The 19,696-nt window shown below is 44.2% G+C and overlaps 1 protein-coding gene and 1 long non-coding RNA gene across 2 annotated transcripts; both read left to right on the top strand.

The window, feature by feature from the left end:
* Positions 6,196-6,844, top strand: LOC110435348. The gene is made up of 2 exons (XR_002452998.1): positions 6,196-6,302; positions 6,518-6,844. It is a non-coding gene; the product is annotated as an uncharacterized LOC110435348 (long non-coding RNA).
* Positions 13,318-15,457, top strand: LOC8068334 (polyol transporter 5). The gene is made up of 2 exons (XM_002451127.2): positions 13,318-13,724; positions 13,819-15,457. The coding sequence occupies exons 1-2, from the start codon at positions 13,568-13,570 to the stop codon at positions 15,132-15,134; spliced, it is 1,473 nt and encodes a 490-aa protein (XP_002451172.1). The 5' UTR covers positions 13,318-13,567; the 3' UTR covers positions 15,135-15,457.

Below are 19,696 nucleotides of genomic sequence, written 5' to 3'. Positions count from 1 at the left end.
CCTTGCAAAATTAATTTACCGAGAATAACCGCCTCCTAAACTCCATTAACTGACATGGGCTTTATAAAAAAGACCCGCCTCCAAAAATACCTCTATTCCAAAGGTGGGCCTTGTATAAGGCCTACCTCGGTTAATAATCCCGTAGCCCAAAAAAAGCCCATATCCAATCAACTATCGGGTTTTTATGTATACAAGAGATGGGGAGTAAGGGTGAACTCGCCTCCTCACTCAGCAGTTGAGCGCCCCATCCTCTGTCTTGTGCATCCCTCTCTACACCCACTCTCACATGCCTCCCGAGCGTCCCCTCCTCTCTTCTCTCACCCACTCTCCTGTGCCTCCCTCTCCCTCTCCATCACTAAGGCGGCGTGGCCATATGGATCGAGGAGCGGGGCAGCACGACCTATTTGGATCGAGGAGCTAGCGGCGCGGTGGCGCGGCCTTGCCGGGCATGTGGCTTGGCCGAAGCTGCAGCACGGGCACGGGCCTAGCCCAGGCGATGCTCCTGGCAGGCTCTTGGCATGCGTGGCAACCTGGTAGCGCGCTTCTCTACCAGCGGCGCTAGCTCCTTCCCCAACGGCGGCGTGCTGCTTCCCCGAGGTCCTCCACCCGTGGTGGCACATGGGGTGGCCCGGATCCAGGGCCGGACGGTGCACATCGAAGGCGAGGTGGTGTAGATCGATGACGTGGTTGCGTGGATCCAGGGCTAGGTGGCCCCTATCCATGAGGGCATGCGAGGTAGCCCATACCCGTGGTGGAATTGTGTGGTGGCGATGCTAGCGCAGACACGTGACGAGCTATCTGCGCGGATGTGGACGTCGATATAGAGCGTGGCGGGTCACAGTTCCCTCGGTGGCAGCGGCGGCGGCACGCAGGGCCCGTAGAGCCAGGCATAGTTTTTGACTTGAGTAGAGGTGGTAAGAGAAAAAAATCTCTACAAATAGTTTTTGACTGTGACTAAAAATTGATTCCATACTCCATAGTAGTGTAATGAAATTTTTCAGAGTTGACGCTGACTCTAATTAACTAAGCAGTTCACATTTACAAAGACACCCCGGCCCCCTCTGTAAATTGGCAAAAGAACAGATCTACCCTCCCCACGTACTAGCTCCTCCAACAGACAGGCCAGGTCGCAACCCGACCTCATTCCTTGATTGGACGACCATCCGACGGCTTGCTGCAGGGAAAACAGAAATTTGGTACGTTCTCGTACTTGACTCGGCAAGCCACCTTTTTCTCAACGAAATTCTGCAGTGGATTTGCAAGGGGAAACAGCAATCTAACTCTCAGAAAGTCCTCCACAGCGCCTACTGCTTTAACGATGTCTTTGCTCAACTTCTTTGCCAGCTCCAGTGTGAAATCTTTATTCATCAAAAAATCAGGCACATCATGAAATTACACCGATAATCCAATCCTGTCCACGGCAATCTCTCTGATGGACCCCCGAGGCCGTCATACGGCATGACGATGAACCCTTGTGCCTCCGTGGACCTCCATTAGTCACAAACTTGAACAGCTGTTCTGAACCAAACTCCAGCATAAATCGATTGTCCGTGAGCGGGCGTGTCTCCATGGTTTCCTATAATAATATAAAAATACAAAATAAGTGAGGCTATTTTTAAAATCTATCTATTACCTACCTTTCTTAATTTTATTAATATTCCCTGTAGGGGCCTCGGCCCCTTCAATTCAGTCAAAAAAAATAAATAAACAATATAATATATAATTATAATATCTATATCTATACCTAATACAAAAGAGGTATTCACATGATTTATTTTTCACTTATTTGGAATTTGAACCCATTCCCTACCCTCGCGGGATCTATCCGCTACCATCGCACCATACAATCACTTGTGTCTACTTTTACGATTTACGATACTTTCTATTTGTACTAATAAATACAAATCTTGTAATCAATATTTTAGCTCATAAATAACCTTAAATAAGAAAACTTTCAACTACAAAGTTTTAAATCTCATCCAACAATATGACTTTGATATAAAATATTTTCTCCATCCAAGGTCATTTATAAAATTCAAAATTCAAAATTTTAAAATTGAAAATTTAAGACTTAATTTATATATTTGGAAACCTAAATGATCTCATACAAAAATTTTATCAACTACCATCAGATCTCGTTGAGCTCCACAATTTTGAGATAATTTTATTTTTATTCGACTTCATTTAGAAAAGTTATGAATGTATTTGTGCTACAACCATTTTTAAGGATGGTTGACTTAGACAACCGCCTCTAAAAATTGATTTTATGTGTGCTTGACTTAATAAAACGTTGGTGAAAATCACTCAGTTTCAGAGGCAGTTGTCTTATGTCAACCGCTTCTAAAAATATATTTCCAGAGGCGATTCTCTTAACGAAACTGTTCCTAAAAATAAATTCATTTTTAGAGGCAGAGATTTCTTAATGAAACTACCCCTAAAAATTGATTTTTAGCGGTCATTGAATAACTACAGTGCCTCTCGCGAAAGTTAGCGGTGGCCTGCTAAGATAACCGTTTTTGTTAGAAAAGAGAGGCACCTCTAAATTTCATTTTTGTACTAGTTGGAAGATCCTAGTCACCGTTGCATCTCCATGGCGAGCATCCATACCCCCGCCAACTCACCGTTGCGGCCGCCGTCAGACAGGAATCATTATACCCATGACAACTCACCGGACACCGCACCCGATTTGTGGCAGGGAGGAATCTGCAGCTTCTAGTTTGCAGATTGCACCTGCAGAGAGCGATAGAGAGCATTCACCGTGCTCTGACCTAGGAGCAGGAACCCGTCACGCAGAGGCGACAACGACGTACAGACTGACATCGACGCCGCACACGGCAGCATCCAAAGGTAATTACACAGTCTTCGCACTTTTTTTAAAAAAAAAGGAGGTTTCCTGCTTTTGTATTTCAAAAAGCAAACACACCATTTTAGATTTTAGTTCCTGCGTAAAGACACGCCCGTCTTACAAAAAACAAGCCTAGTGGCAGATAACTCAAAAGTTTCTAACAGCTAGCAACTCCTGTCTAGGGATATCAACTCCTTAATATAGATATGAAGTTGCAGCGCTCAGAGCCGAAAGCTAAACATCCAATGGCCCCGATCTCGAGGACGAACTCCCAAGGTTGTGCCACATCAGTTGAGACGGTGATGACGCTTTTGGCTCCAGCTGGGCAACCATACTCACTATACCTTCCCTCATTTCTTGTTTTATCATTGGCACCGGTCTTCGCACATATGTGCAGCTCAATGTATTGATGCGTGTTTCGGTTTCCGTGCAAGCACAGGCACATCAAATGACGGTGGTTCGCCCTAGGCAGCAGAAGATCTTGACGAGTTGATCGAACCTCATCCACATATCCGACTCCATCACGTTTCTTATTTCATCGATGCATGGATGTTGCTTATTTTATTTAACCGGAAAAGGTGTATAACTCCATATATAAGTCAAGATTTGATTAGTTTCCGTCCAAAAAAGTGATGTTCTGGACTGGTATACATATTGTCTCTATTATTTCTTTTCTTTCCTATACGCCTAGTTTTTTTGGAACTGCTAGCGCTCGGACGTCCGATCCGAGCGCTAGCGTCCAGACACCGCACCTTCGTACTGTGTCTAATGTTGCGCTCCTGACCGCCCCATACGGAGAAGAAAGGTGATAGGAGCCACCCTTGCCTTCCACACCGAATCGTGACTCCGCCTGCTCCCTGCACGGAGAAGAAAGAGTACATATCAGAACAACCCTTCAATTCCTCTGCTCCCCATTCATGGAACCCTAGCGCATGGAACCCGCCTCGCCCCAAAACCTCGCCGGCCCCAACACCAACGCCTGCCGCTGGCTCACCCCCCCCCCCAACTCCCCCTGTCCCCAGCTTCCCACAGAGAAGAAAGGGATGACAGCTGAAAAATTAGGATGTTGAAGTTTAAACACCTTGAACATATTATTGCAACAACAAAGAACAACAACTGAAACATTAGGACGGAGCAATTGAAACACCATAAATATATTATTACAACAACATCGAACAAATTGTTGTAACAACATCAAACAAACTGCTGCGACATAAGATTGAAAAGCATTTGAAACATACTGCAACAATTTCTACTGCAACATCAACCAAAAATCTAGTGCAACATAAAAAAACTAATGCAACTTGGTGAGATTGACCCCTGAGAGCTCGTCAGAACCCTGACCACCGCCACATCCCCTTAGATCTAGAGGAGAAAAGGGGAGGAGAAGGAGGAGGAGGAGGAAGCCTTAGATCCAAATCTGGAGCAGCAACATGTCTCACATCGATATCCCTCTGCGTCCTATATGGTTGGAGACGCCACCATCGTCCTCATCTCCGGTGGAATGTGGGACTACGGTCACAGGAATAGTGGGCGCAGGCATGGAGGTCGCGGTGGGCAAAGGATGGAGGGAGGAAGGGAGCACAAGCGGGCGAGGGCACGCTGCGACCTCATGGGTGCGAGGGAACGGTGCCCCTATCCCGACGACGACGTGGACAACACGCAGGAAAGCGGCAGAGAAGAAAGTGGGGGACCAGCACAGACGATAGCGGAGAAGAAGCGGGGGAGATGGCATAGAAGAAGAAAGGAGAGCGATGCGGATGGAAGTAGAGTAAGTTAACACACTGCACATGAGTGGGCGAGGTGTTTGATGGACGCTCGGTCCATAGTATTTCCATTTTATTTTTACGTTTTGGGTTGTAAGGGCACTCACAATGCAAGACTCTATCACAGAGTCCAAGACAATTAATTACATATTATTTATGGTATTTTGCTGATGTGACAGAATATTTATTGAAGAAAGTGATAGGAAAAATAAGACTCCAAGTCTTATTTAGACTCTAAGTCCACATTGTTCGAGGTAATAAATAATTTTAGACTCTATAATAGAGTCTGCTTTGTGAGTGCCCTAATACACGTAGACAAAAAAGACACGAACATGTCATGGGTCCTTGCACACGATGACCGAATACGTGGTTCCAAAAAATTTTGGGAAATCGACACTGTAGCACTTTCGTTTGTATTTGACAAGTATTGTCCAATCATGGACTAACTAGGCTCAAAAGATTCGTCTCGTCAATTTTAACCAAACTGTACAATAAGTTTTTATTTTCACCTATATTTAATACTCCATGCATACGTCTAAAGAGGGAATCTAAAAAGTTTTGCAAAATTTTTTGGAACTAAACAAGGCCTAAATGTGATCTATTCTAACTCGTAGGAGAACGGGTCATATAAGTCTGCATGTGAGAAACTCGCTGTTATCCGAGTAGTTAGTTAGGGACCATAAACAAAAAAGTGGCTAGAAATTTGGTCTCTTTATTATTAGATATAGATATAGATATAGATATAGATATAGATATAGATATAGATATAGATATAGATATAGATATTGATATTGATATTGATATTGATATTGATATTGATATTGATATTGATATTGATATTGATATTTGTTGATATAGATTTAGATATAGATTTAGATTTAGATATAAATATAGATTTAGATATAGATATAGATATAGATTTAGATATAGATATAGATATTGATATTGATATTGATATTGATATTGATATTTGTTGATATAGATTTAGATATAGATTTAGATTTAGATATAAATATAGATTTAGATATAGATATAGATATAGATTTAGATTTAGATTCTGATATAGATATAGATATAGATATAGATATAGATATAGATATAGATATAGATATAGATATAGATATAGATATAGATATTGATATTTGTTGATATAGATTTAGATATAAATTTAGATTTAGATATAAATATAGATTTAGATATAGATTTAGATTTAGATATAGACTTAGATTCTGAAATAGATTTAGATTTAGATTTAGATTTAGATTTTGATTTAGATTTTGAAATAGATTTAGATTTAAATATAGATATAGATTTAGATTTAGATTTAGATTTAGATTTAGATATAAATATAGATATAGATTTAGATTTAGATATAGATTTATATTTATATTTAGATATAGATATAGGTACAGATATAGATTTAGATTTAGATTTAGATTTTGAAATAGATTTAGATTTAGATTTAGATATAAGTATAGATTTAGATTTAGATATAGATTTAGATAAAAAAACATTCACAACCAATGCAAATTTGTCTGTCTCCTCGTCATGTGATTTCTATATATTACCTGCCAAACTTCTTCCTCAACACTCATCTGCCGTCTGCTCGCTAGCAATAGTAATGGCACCTTCACGGAGGACTCTCTTTGCAACCGCTGCCATCGTCCTTGTACTCATCATCGTGGTCACCGGTATGTAGTACCCTATCTATCCTAAATTGTTGGTCGCTTTATAGTTTTTCAAGATATATAGTTTCTGTTATTATATTTCTTTATTAAAAATCCAAAATGTACAGTAACTTTGGACATGTGTGTAACAATATGGCAAGCCAAGTGATTTGAGCATATTTTCTTTTATCCGGCTAATCAACGACGACCTTCTTGGCTGGTTTTTTTCATGCCTGCAGAGATGTCATCTGTTGGGGCAGGTGGTGCTCTTTGCAGGCACCTGAGCAGCGGATTTACCGGGGTGTGCGGTTTTGACACTGATTGTAGGACTCAGTGCTTGAGCGAGAGCCACGACAATCTTGGCGGTGCATGTGACGGGTTCCCCGCTAAATGCTACTGTGTGAAGCCATGCCTGCCTTAAGATTGGTGCTGCTCTGTCTGATCCAGCAATAATACGACGATCCTTGCCGCCCCTACATGTATTACTACTACCTGTGTAATGCGGTAGCTTGCTTGTAATTTTGTTGCCATAAATAAAGTTGTTGAACTCCTGGATCTAATAAATATATTTGGTTTTATTTTCTCAACATGTTGAATCGAGTAGTAGTCATCCAAATAAGATCCAGCATGTTGCCGCAGGAGTAGAGAGTTTCATTACGAAGGTCTTTTTTTAGGGAAGCCGGTGCTTCATATAATCATATATTAACCATGACCAGGATTACAATCATTGATTATGATTTCCTGAAATCTAGGTGGGGTTATAAGCCACTCCTCTAAACGAGAATTACTAGATACCAAGCGAGCACACTCATGAGCTACCAGATTACAATTTCTATTGACGAAAAGAAACTTGCAACCTTCGAAGCTTTGGCTAAGCTCATCCATGCCTCCCTGATTCGGCTACCTCCCAGCATGTCTGATCAGGAGTATTCTCAGGCTGGTTGGTCAGCGTCAGTTAACTGTGCTCGGCCATTCAGTAGTCATACTATGTTATAAATGTCAGTAAAGGATTGCAATATCCTTTGTTGGAATGTTCGCGGGCTAAATGACGGAGCTAAGAGGGCTAGTGTGAGAAACCAGATAATTTTGTCGGGGGCAACCATTGTTTGTCTGCAAGAGACAAAAATTGGAACTTGGACGCCTTCCCTGCTAAATGAGACCGTTGGAGCAGACATGGCACAAAATGTAGCATTCCTACCCTCGATAGGTGCCTCAGGAGGAATCCTAATTGCAGCCTCAGATCGCTTCTTTACAATACAAAACACCTATGCAACGACAAATACAATTTCGGCAACAGTCACTATGCTGGCTGAAAATGTACAGTGGTCAATCACAGGGGTCTATGGACCACAGACGGACAATGAAAAAATTCTTTTCATGCAAGAGATCACAGACCTAAAACAACAAATGCTCCCGGAATGGCTACTACTAGGTGACTTCAACTTAATTTATCGTGCTCAAGATAAAAATAATGGACGCCTCAACATCCTCATGTTGAACAGATTTAAGAATACCATTGACAACCTATTAATGGCACCACTTGATCTCAGGGGAAGGAAATTCACCTGGTGCAACGACCATCAAACACCAACGATGACTAAAATCGACCACCTGTTCGCCACAAATGACTGGCTGGACGTGTTTCCGCGAACAGACCTTCAGGCCTTGGCCTCCATGGGCTCTGATCACTGTCCACTTCTCCTCCATGGAGATGTTACTTTTGACTTCTATAGAGGATTCAGGTTTGAAGCTTTCTGGACAAGCTGTCCAGGTTTCCATGATACAGTACAAGAAGCTTGGAGCAAACCAGTTAACACCCAAGATGCGATTCTACGGGTTCATGTCAAGCTATTGCGTACAGCAAAAGCTCTAAAAAACTGGAGGCGAAAACATTTTAGTGGCTGGAAAATCAGTTGGGCGATCATCAATATAGTCTTATCCAATTTAGAAAGGGCACAAGAGGTCCGACTTCTCACACCGGAAGAAATGGAGTTCAAGAAATATTTGAAGATCAAAGCACTTGGAATTGCAGCAATGCAAAAAGCTAGGGCTCGACAACATTCAAGATTAACTTGGATTCGGAAAGGTGACACAAACACACGTTTTTTCCAACTGCACGCAAACGCGAGAAGGAAAAAGACTTTCATTAGCTCTTTAAACACCCAGTCCGGAATGGTGACCTCTCAAACCGAAAAATCAAAGCTAGTACACAGTCATTTCTCTGAAATTCTAGGGACCCCAACCACAAGAACAAAGGCCATTAATTGGCAACAGTTAGGGTATGCACACCATAATTTGGAGGACCTTGACGCACCATTCACAGAAGATGAAATAGCAACAGTAATAAAGGAAATGGCAGCAGAAAAGGCACCGGGACCGGACGGATTTATAGGTCTATTCTACAAGAAGTGTTGGAGTATTGTAAAACAAGATATCATCCAAGCAATTATGAGTTTTTTCAGTCATCGCACAGCAAGATTACAGTTTATAAATGAGGCAAACATCGTTCTCTTGCCGAAGATCAAAACAGCATCACAAATAACGGACTACAGGCCGATTAGCCTTATAAACAGCGTGGTCAAAATTGTTACAAAAATATTAGCTAACCGTCTTGCACCCCACATGAATTCTTTAGTGTCCAATGCTCAAAATGCCTTCATCAAGAAAAGATGCATACATGACAATTTTATATATGCCCAAAGAGTTATACAACTCCTCCATAAAAAGAAGAGATCAGCCTTATTCATCAAGCTTGATATCTCAAAAGCCTTTGATTCCATTGGATGGAGCTTTCTACTAGAGGTCATGGAGGCTTTGGGATTTAGTACAAAGTGGAGAGATTGGATATCATCTTTACTAGGAACAGCAAAATCAAAGGTGCTTGTGAATGGCCAACCGACCCAAGGGATTACACACGCCCGCGGATTGAGGCAGGGAGACCCCCTATCCCCACTGCTATTCATTTTGGCAATTGACCCGCTACAGCGCATCATCGAGATTGCAGCTCAAAGAGGCATTCTTAGGCCAATCCTACCGAAGGCGGCAAACCTTCGATGCTCCCTCTACGCCGATGACGCGGCCATCTTTGCAGACCCATCAACTTTGGAACTGGATCATCTATACACAATACTGAATTTTTTCAGAGATTGCTCAGGACTCAAAATCAACATCTCCAAAACAGAAGTTTTCCCCATTCAGGTGGATAGTAATTCCATTACACAACTTCTCCAAAATTTCCCCGGGAAAATTTGTAAATTTCCTGGAAAATATCTTGGTCTCCCACTCCATATTCGAAAGCTTCGCAAAATCGAGGTACAACCGTTGATAGATAAGATTGGTGCAAGACTGCCGGGATGGAAAGGGAAGCTACTATCTACTTCCGGAAGGGAAACTCTAGTCAAGACGGTTCTCTCAGCACAACCAATTTATCACATGACCGCCTTCCCAGAAATGAAATGGTTAGTACAGAAGATCGATCGCATTAGGAGGAGTTTTCTATGGAGGGATGACACCCCGGACAAAGTGTATGGCGGTCACTCCCTAGTAAATTGGCCAACGACGTGTCGACCGAAAGAAAAAGGAGGGCTTGGGGTGCTGGACCTAGAACGTTTTTCCCGTGTGCTAAGACTACGATGGCTTTGGTTCAAGTGGAAACACAAGGAGCGTGCTTGGAATTGCCTAGATTTGCCATGCGATTGGCGTGATCGCGATCTCTTTGCGGCCTCTACAGTGGTAACAATAGGAGATGGTAAAACTGCGAACTTTTGGACGTCGTCTTGGATTGAGGGAACATCGCCAAAGATCATTGCGCCGAACCTTTTCCGAAAAGCTAAGAGAAAAAATATTACGGTGTGGAAGGCACTTCAAGATAACCGGTGGGTGGCATATATTCTACCACTGCAAACGGTTCAAGAGATGCATGAGTACGCCACACTATGGGAACAAGTACAAGAAACTACACTTGAGGAAAATAGTGAGGACACAATTCGTTGGAGATGGACAGCAGACGGGGAATACACAACCAAAAGCGCATACAACATCCAATTTGAAGGATCTTTCAGCAAGCTAAAATTGACACCAATTTGGAAAGCACAAGCTGAACCTAAATGCCGATTCTTTGCGTGGACACTTCTGCACAAGAAAATTCTAACTGCCAACAACTTGATAAAACGTAATTGGGCAAATGATCCCATTTGCAAAATATGTGGAATGGACCCAGAAACGCCAACTCACCTTTGCAAAGACTGCACCTACGCAAAGCAAGTCTGGTCTTATTTAAAACAATGGCTCAATCTATACGCGCTAAACTCGGTTGAAATGAATGGATCCTTACATGGTTACTGGCGCAAATGTCGAGCAAAGTTTGATAGAAGTGAACGTAGAAAGATAGATGGTGTCATGATCTATTTTTGGTGGAACGTCTGGAAGGAACGCAATAGAAGAACTTTCCAACAAAAACATCTGCAACCGATCCAAGTAGCCCAGCTGTGCAAGGATGAAATTCAACAATACCAAATGGCAACAAGACCTAGCACTATGGTTGAGTAGGTGTTTATACTAGTGCAATACAGTGCAATACAGTGGTTTGGAACTCGTTACTTTTTTTCTTTTTGTTAGTCTTTTGGTTTTTGGCATGTGTGCCATAGTAGTTTAAAGTCGAGTTGCTATGTAAGTTGTTGTAAATATTTTCTGTTTTTCTTTTTCCTCGTCTAATAAAAATACGGCAAAGCTCTTGCCGCCTTTCTAAAAAAAAGGATCAATCTCCGATTTTAACCAGATTATTAACGAGGATTGGGCAATGTATATCAAGTTGCAGTCACCGCACACTATGTTCCCACGCGAGCTGCAGGCCATCACAGCAGGCTAATGCTTCAGCTACAAGTGGATTCAGACAATACTCGTATCACTTCACTTCGCCCTGCCTCCACATGCCTTTCCTTCATGATCACGGAGCACGACATCCGACGACACTGACCGATCCCTGGCATAGAACTCGGCATCCACATTACCATTGATCCATCCAGGAGCCGGACGTTGCCAGGACTACAACCTGTGCAGTGAACTGACCACTGCCTTCGCCGGGTGTAGCAGTTGCCACACATCCAAGGCAGTACAATCCTTTGCCCACACTGCACTGCCTTATGCACCGGTAATGCCTCCTCCCCATGTCGTCTTCTAATTCTCGCCATCCACAGCGACCACATGCCGCACAGGATTACGGCTCTCCCTAACTCCTTGCGGCAGGTCTACTTCAGCATACCCAATTGGTATAGCTCGTGAGCCTGAGTGATATTTGAGATCAGCAGGGGGAGGGGGCTTCCTACCCAAAGACTTAACATACCCCTATATTTACCCCTATATTTGAGTCTCTTCGTCTCAGCTTTCCTAGGTTTGCCCCATTTTCTTCATTTTGCAGGGGGCTTCCTACCCGGGGACTTAGCATACCCCTATATTTGACTCTCGTCATCAGCTTTTCTAGGTTTGCCCCCATTTTCTTCATTTTGCAGTGATCTCCCCTCATCACAAAAAATCATATCTTTCTTGTATGGTGTCAAATGAAAATGTTTTCTATATCAAAATTATAGCTATCAATGAGATCTACAACTTCTAGTTTTGAGGTTTTTCATTTGAGACCGTTACTGTGCTCAAGAAAGTAATACAAATTTTAAGGGACATATTAATCCCATATCAGAACTTGTCTTATTAGAAAAAATCACATCATTTTATATAGTGTTGAATAAATATACTTTTTATATGAAATGTGTAGCTCTAGATAAGATCTACATCTTTTATTTAAATTTAATTTTATCTGACATCAAATAAGAAATATGTCATTTTTTTTTGAAAAGACAAAGCCGCCAGTAATATGTTCCTTAACTCTTAAATGAAAAGACCTCAAAACTAAAGTTATTGATCTCGATCTATGGCTACAACTTTAATATAAAAACTATCTCCATCTGACACTGTATAAGAAAGATATAATTTTCGTGAGGCGATAAGCCCCAATACACGATTGATATGTTGCTAAAACTTTACATTATTTTCTCGAGCATCTTAACAAGATCTGCAAAATAATGAAACTATAAAGTTATAGATCTCATTTGGAACTACAACTTTAATAAAAAAAAGTATCTTCATTTGACACCATACAAGAAAGATTTTTTTCTAATGTGATGAGCACTATTATGCGACTATTATGCTTGTAAAATTTCATATTATTTTTGCAAGCATTTAAATGCCTCAAACAAAAAACTCAAAACTAGAAAGTTATTAATCTCATCGAGATATATAACTTCTATATTCTATATAAGAATTATTTTCATCCGACGTCGTTTGAAAAAGATATGAATTTTTCTAAGATTGAGTATTGCCATATCATTTCTGTTGACGCGACAAAACAATGCTGCCATGCCAATTGAAATGGTGTGACAAGGTTTTTCATGTAAAAATTATCGTCCTACATGGCAGATCATGCCGCAACAACACATGTGACATGACAGCGCCATTTTGTCACGCCAGGCACGTAGCCGCTACCAAAAGGGTTAAAAGTAAAAATACAAAATAAGTGAGGCTATTTTTAAAGTAAAAAAAAAAGTTAAAAAGGGATTAATAAAAGAAAAAAATCCCCGGCAGGTGACATGACCAAATATCGTCCCACAAGAGTTGCTCAGATCACATCTGCGCCACGTACAGGTGACGCTGCTCGGGAACCATTGGAGGCCGTACGTTGCTGTATGGCCTTTTCCATCCATCATCTATCTAAAAGCTTAAATCTTTCACTGTCTCCTCCCAACTCCGATCAGCTTCCCCAGAGCGTCGTGTTCTTCCCGTCGTCACTCTCACACCACCATCAGCTTCGACAACACGCAGGCATGCACGCCACAGCAGAGCGAGCTGAGTCGAGCTAGTGGCATCCATGTCCGCATAGGGCCCCTCATTGTCGATCGTGTTAGGTGATAATCACTGTCATTAATCCTCTTATAAGCTAGTGGCGTGGGCAAACAAAAAGGTGACTAATTAACCCGGTGCTATGCTAATCACGTTACCCTACCACCGAATCCCATGGCTTTGTATGATTGTCCCATGTTCATATGCTTCTTTTTGCAAGGTGCAAACACTTTGATTTCATCCCCTTTTTACTTTCCTGATGCAACAATGTGCATCTCAAATAATTCTCAAGCATCCGAGCTGATGACACTGACAGTGACACACACTGGGATCCGATATATTCAGTGACCAGCCCACTATCTCAGTCGTCCTCACCAGCGACGAGCCAAGAAACCCAAGCCATGGGCACCACGGAGCACCATGCCGCCGCCGATGCCATCGCCGAGCCGCTGCTCCCCTCCTCCACCGTGGAGGTGGAGCCAGCCCCGCCACGCCGGAACATGTTCGCCTTCGTCTGCGCCACCCTCGCCTCCATGACCACCATCCTCATGGGCTACAGTACGTCGTTGCTGCTACTCTCGTCTCCATGACCACCATCCTCATGCATGGACTTCATCATCGTTCATGACACTGGCATCCTCCCCACCTGCAGATCTGGCGCTGATGAGCGGCGCGGAGCTGTTCATGCGCGACGACCTGGGGCTCACCGACGAGCAGGTGGAGGTGCTGTCGGGGTCCATGAACATGTTCATGCTGGCCTCCATCCTAGCCGCCGGCTGGGCGGCGGACGCACTCGGCCGGCGTGGCACAGTGGTGCTCGCCAACGCGTTCCTCATGGCGGGCGCGCTGGCCATGTCGCTGGGCGGCAGCTTCGCCTCGCTGATGGCCGCGCGCTTCGTCACCAGCGTCGGCGTCGGGTTCGCCGTCGTCGTCGCGCCGGTCTACGCGGCCGAGATCGCGCCGGCGTCCTCGCGCGGGCTCCTCTCCTCCCTCGTCGACTTCTTCATCACCGCCGGGATCCTCCTCAGCTACGTCTCCAACTACGCGCTCGCCGGCCTGCCGCTGGGGCTCGGCTGGCGCGTCATGTTCGCGCTGGGCGTGCCGCCGCCGCTGCTCCTAGCCGCGGGCGTGCTCGCGATGCCGGAGTCGCCCCGGTGGCTCGCCATGCGCGGGCGCGACGACGAGGCGCGCGCCGTGCTGGAACGCACCTCCGACGCGCCGGCGGAGGCACTCGACCGGCTCGATGAGATCAGGCGCGCCGTGGCGGCGCAGGTGGGCGGCGCGGGCGTGTGGAGCGAGCTGTTCGTGCGGCCGTCGCCGATGGTGCGGCGGATCATCACCAACGTCCTCGTGCTCTACTCCTTCCAGCAGGCCTCCGGCATCGACGCCATCGTGCTCTACACCCCGCTGGTGCTCAAGAAGGCGGGCATCTCGTCGACCAGCACCGTCCTCGCCGCCACCGTCGCCGTCGGGCTGGTCAAGACGCTCTCCATCTTCGTGGCCACGTTCCTGTCCGACCGCCTCGGCCGCCGCCCGCTCCTCCTCGCCAGCGCCGCCGGCATTGCCGTCACGCTCACGTCCTTGGGGATCGCGCTCTGCTTCGGCGCCGGCGACGGCGAGACGACGACGACACCGACGCCCGCGGTGGCGGCGGCGTGCGTCGCGTCGGTGCTGGCGTTCGTCACCGCGTTCTCCATCGGCCTCGGCCCGCTGGCGCCGACGTACAGCGCGGAGATCCTGCCGCTGCAGCTGCGCGCGCAGGGGATGAGCCTCGGCATCGCGGCGAACCGGGTCACGTGCAGCGTCATCAGCATGACGTTCATCTCGCTTGGCAACACCATCACCATGGCCGGGTGCTTCTTCCTGTATGCCAGCACGGCGGTGGCAGCGGCGGTGTTCATCTACGTGCGGCTGCCGGAGACCAAAGGCCGGAGCTTGGAGGACATAGGCGTTCTCTTCGCCAAGTGATTACAAGGATTAGTTATTGTGGAATATCTACTACTCCAACACTTATTTCGACATATTCATGTTTTGTCAAGTTCGTAAATCATAATCCAACCAATAGGTTTCAACATGCATGCTTTTGAATATATAATTGATAACTTTTACATAAGATAAGATACTAATGATTGTGATGTGATTGCGGCTGGCAAAAAAGGCTTCCACTAGTGAATGGAAATTTCAGTGGCTTCCAAAATTTCAGACAAGTGTTGTTCAAATCTTGTAAGTTTTATCTTGTATTTAGAATTCTTATAGGCTAAGAAATAAAAAAAAGATTAAGATTGCACGGACTTAGCAGAGCTCTGTTTTCTTTAATAACAGTGCAGCAGTTGAAAAGAGATGACATTTATTGTCTTTTTTACCTTGAAGTATGTAAGGCTTTGGTTGATATGATAAGAGAAATATGAATTAGGTGAGAAAAAAAGAATTAGATCTAAACACTGAAATTCTAAAATGGAATTCTGGAATCTATCTATACCAACAATACCACATACAGTATTTTTTCCTATGGTTTAGAGCAAACCTACTATTTGAGATTTTTAATACGTAAAGACGACAACAATCATTATAAGAATGAAATCCAAACGGTCTTCGCTTTTTTATCTAAAATCATGATTTTACATTCACTATATAGAATCCAGACTCTCACTGTGAGAACAAGATCCAAAAAGACTCTAGAGTTAGTACAACGATTATCATTTTCAAGTTCTTAATGTGGAACCTCCATAATGTATAGTGTACAAGTAACGTCTATATAGACTACCTTAAAGTTGTGTTCATTTTTTTTAAAAAAAAGTCATCCATAGTGAACCAAAACTATGATCACCGACCACTTCTTGTGCCCCAACTTAAAATTTACTATCGTTGTTAAGATGGTTAGCAGTGAGGGAGCTCATGGTCAAGATGGCTGGACTTGGAGAGGATGGCCAGCGAGGAGGGCTGATGTGTGATGAGAAAAGAAGCAAAGAGGAGAAAAGGTGTGGGAGCCGATTTCAATAGGTAGTGAAGGGCGGATCTAAGAGCAACTCCAAAAGGTTGGGTAAATGATGCAGGCTACCCGTGCTAGCTGCTAGTTGTCTCTATGCAGGCCTCTCTCAAAACCCTACCTAGCCATGCAACGTAGGCTTCAGGCGCTGAACGAAGGCAGGATGCCAATCAGATCTTTGTGAAAAATGGGATGATGTGGACATTTTAAATATGAACAAGCAAAAATTTAGCTAGCCTATTATAGAACACCACATTTTGGATGGATTTTCTATTTTGCATAATGATTAAATCTTACAATTTAGAATGCATTCTCTTGGAGTTGCTCTAGTGGCCAGTAGCTGGAATTAGTGGCGGTGAGGGAGAATGCAGTGAATAGAAGGGAGGCATCAACGTGTTCCATGCCGATGCACGTGTAGAACTAGTGGGGAACCAACACAATAAAAACATATGGACCCTAAGAAAAGTATCTCGAAATAAGGACCAATAGAAAGGATTTAAGGGCTTTCTCTATTTTTGGGCTTGAGTAGCAGTCCTGTTAGATATGCCTTCAAATTTTGGTCTGACGCCTCAGTAGAGCCTCTAGTCGAATTGATCTAATGACACAGTTAAAAGACACCATGTTATTGATATTGTTGTTTTTATAACCAAGCATGTTGACCATTGAAAATAAATTTTATTGCATGCTTGGATGTTTCTAGAAGAATGTGGAGATTTAAAGAGAGAAGATATTTATCATTTAAAATTCTACAATTATCTTGAAGACAAACAAAGAATACACGAATCATGCTTCATGGTAAAATAAGTATGGAATATTTGAAACTAGATATTTTTAGCTTCACAAAAAATATCTAGAAACTACATAAATATGAGGAACATTCTAGAGAAGATATGTTTTTCATAGGCAAGATATGAGTGTCCTTCAAACCCTAAGGGCTATGACACTGCAAGCAAGATGCCACTATAAATGTAAAGCCTACATAAGGGAAATAGAAAAACATTTGAACAAATGACATAAGATAAATTATGGCATACTAGTCACTAGTAATGTGTGAGTGATTCTTATATAAAGTTCTAATAAATAAAGCTCGAGCTCGCTTCGAAAAAAAGAGAATAGATTGCGCATATTCCTCAACATTGACAAAAAAAAGTGTGATAATATAAGTGTTAATGTAGTTTATGGCAGCATATATGTAGACACATAAGTATAATTAATTTGTGGCATATAAAGAAAGACTAAGTAACTTAATAGTCTTCTTAATAGCTCAAACTATAATATTTAAATTTAGATTTAGTATATAAGATCGATGTTTTCCGCGGTGCATGACTGTGCGCATAGGCAAGTAGATGAACAAAATAAAGAACACAAGTAACATCATTACACTGAGTCACTATAGGAAGTAATAAGGTGTAGCTTAAAAGAATTGTAGAAAGAAAGTATTTGTTGCTACCGTGCTAGCACAGCCAGATAGGACGCCCATTGCCTCAATTGGCGAAGAGCACCTCCATGTTCTCAAGGCTCCGGCCCCTCGTATCCGGCAGCCGCGTGTACACAAACACAAACGCAGCTGCCGCCATGCCGGTGTATAGCAAGAAGCACTGGTGACGGCGCCGGTGAGCAAAATGAATGTCATGCTGACCGCCGCACACACCAGCCGCACGACCCTCATCTCTGGCTGCGAGGATGGGCACGAACATGTACTGGTTCATGGACCCCGTCAGCACCTCGGTCTGCGCGTCAGTAAGGCCCAGGTCCTCCCGAATGAACAACTCCACGCCACTGATCACCACGAGATCTACAAGAATAGAGCATCGGCTTGGCGGTAGACCATGCATCGGCTACTTGTTAACTCGAAGTTGAAGATGGAAGAGTAGGATGATGAATGAACTCTAGCTTATGAGGACCGTGAAAGCCCTAGTTTGGTTTTGGATAATTGATGAAACCCTTGTACTAACCTTTATACTAAGTGTGTAGACTTAATGAGGTTGGTACATGCCAAGTGATGGAGCAAGTGATGATCATGGTGATGATGGTGATGACCACAAGATGATCAAGTGCTCAACTTGGAAAAAAAGAAAGAGAAAAACAAAACCCTATGGAGATCAAGGCAAAGGTATTGCTTAGGGTTTTGGCTTTGATGATCAAGACACCATAGAGGGTGTGATCACATTTAGGATATATAGTCGTACTATAAAGAGAGAAATTCTTTGGCTAAGCGGTTATCAAGTGCCACTAGGTGTTATTATTCATGTGCATGCATTTAGAACCTAGTGAGCTAACTTATCTCCTTCGAAGAAATTGTTTGCGAAAATGCTAACACACGTGCACATGTTGGTTTACACGTTGTGGTGTTGGCACACTTTGAGAAAGAGGTGGAGTTTGAAGGGTAGAGAGAGGATGGGTTCCTCTCTCCCTCCCGCCGAGCTTGCTCGGCGGGATTCGGCGCTTTTTGAGAAAATGAAGTGCATATTTTCTATTGCGCCGGTGGGAAATTTGGAGAAGTCGCGGGAGTGTTTCTCGTTGAGAAAACACTCACCGGACGCTGGCTTCTGGAGCACTGGACGCTGCGTCTGAGCATCCGGTGCAGACAGTGCCTGACCCAGCTAGGGTAAGGCACCGGACGACAGGCACCGGACGCAGGCCTGTGCGTCCGGTGGTCCGTGTCTGGTGTGAGGTCCGTTTTGCCGAGCTCTCTGAGTTTAAGTCCGGTGAGCATCGGACGCTTAGGGTGCGTCCAGTGGCTCGCGTCCGGTGACCCTGCGAGTTTGCGGAGCTCTCTGCGCACGGGTCCGGTGTGCACTTCAGCGTCCGGTGCACTGCAGGTGACCGTTAGACTCTGACACGAGCATTTCAAAAGGCGACACGTGGCTGACGTTGGAGCACCGAACGCAGGTGCTGAGCGTCCGATGCCCCTTTAAGAGCGTCCGGTGACCCCGCAGTTTGCCCAGTGAAAGAGCCAACGGCTCTATTTGTTTGAGGGGCTTATAAATAGTTGTTGGCCGGCTTAGGGCTCACTCTCTTGGCATTCTAACATACTTGACATCCTTATGAGCCTAAGCAAACACCTCCCACTCATCTCCTTCATAGATTATACATCTTTGTGAGATTGGGAGTGATTCCAAGTGCTTTTGCTTGAGTGATTGCATCTAGTGGCACTTGGGGATCGTTCTAGCTGCGGTTTTCTTGTTACTCTTGGTGGTTGCCGCCACCTAGATGGCTTGGAGCAGCGGAGGAGGATTGGCACGAGTTGGTAATCAGAATTACTATCTGTCAACCGGTTGTTCTAGCTCCCTCCGGCAACCGAATTCTGGGCCGTTAGATATGGCACGTGTAGCGTGCTGCGACGTTTGATCTCGCGCTTTCTGTTTGGCCATCGCTCCTTGGGTCTCCGTGACTCTGTCATGTGGGGTCTGCGCATCCAAAGTTGGAGCGCCCATTTCCCCCTTTCCTCATTTCTCATTTCGTCTCTTCTCCGGGCGACTCGACGTTTCCCGTTGTGGCGGCCGACATTTCTAGGGTTTGGCGAGCTAAGTTGTTTCTGCTC

The sequence above is a fragment of the Sorghum bicolor genome, chromosome 5 (assembly GCF_000003195.3).
Source record: "Sorghum bicolor cultivar BTx623 chromosome 5, Sorghum_bicolor_NCBIv3, whole genome shotgun sequence".
In the NCBI taxonomy this organism is placed as follows: domain Eukaryota; kingdom Viridiplantae; phylum Streptophyta; class Magnoliopsida; order Poales; family Poaceae; genus Sorghum; species Sorghum bicolor.
Note: the sequence above shows the minus strand (reverse complement) of the source record. Positions and strands in the feature narration are given on the sequence as shown.

Bases quoted from the DNA above. Each gene is read 5' to 3' on its own strand.
- LOC8068334 (XM_002451127.2), top strand. From the start codon at position 13,568: ATGGGCACCACGGAGCACCATGCCGCCGCCGATGCCATCGCCGAGCCG. The intron at 13,725-13,818 runs GTACGTCGTTGC...CCCCACCTGCAG, and splicing joins CACCATCCTCATGGGCTACA to ATCTGGCGCTGATGAGCGGC.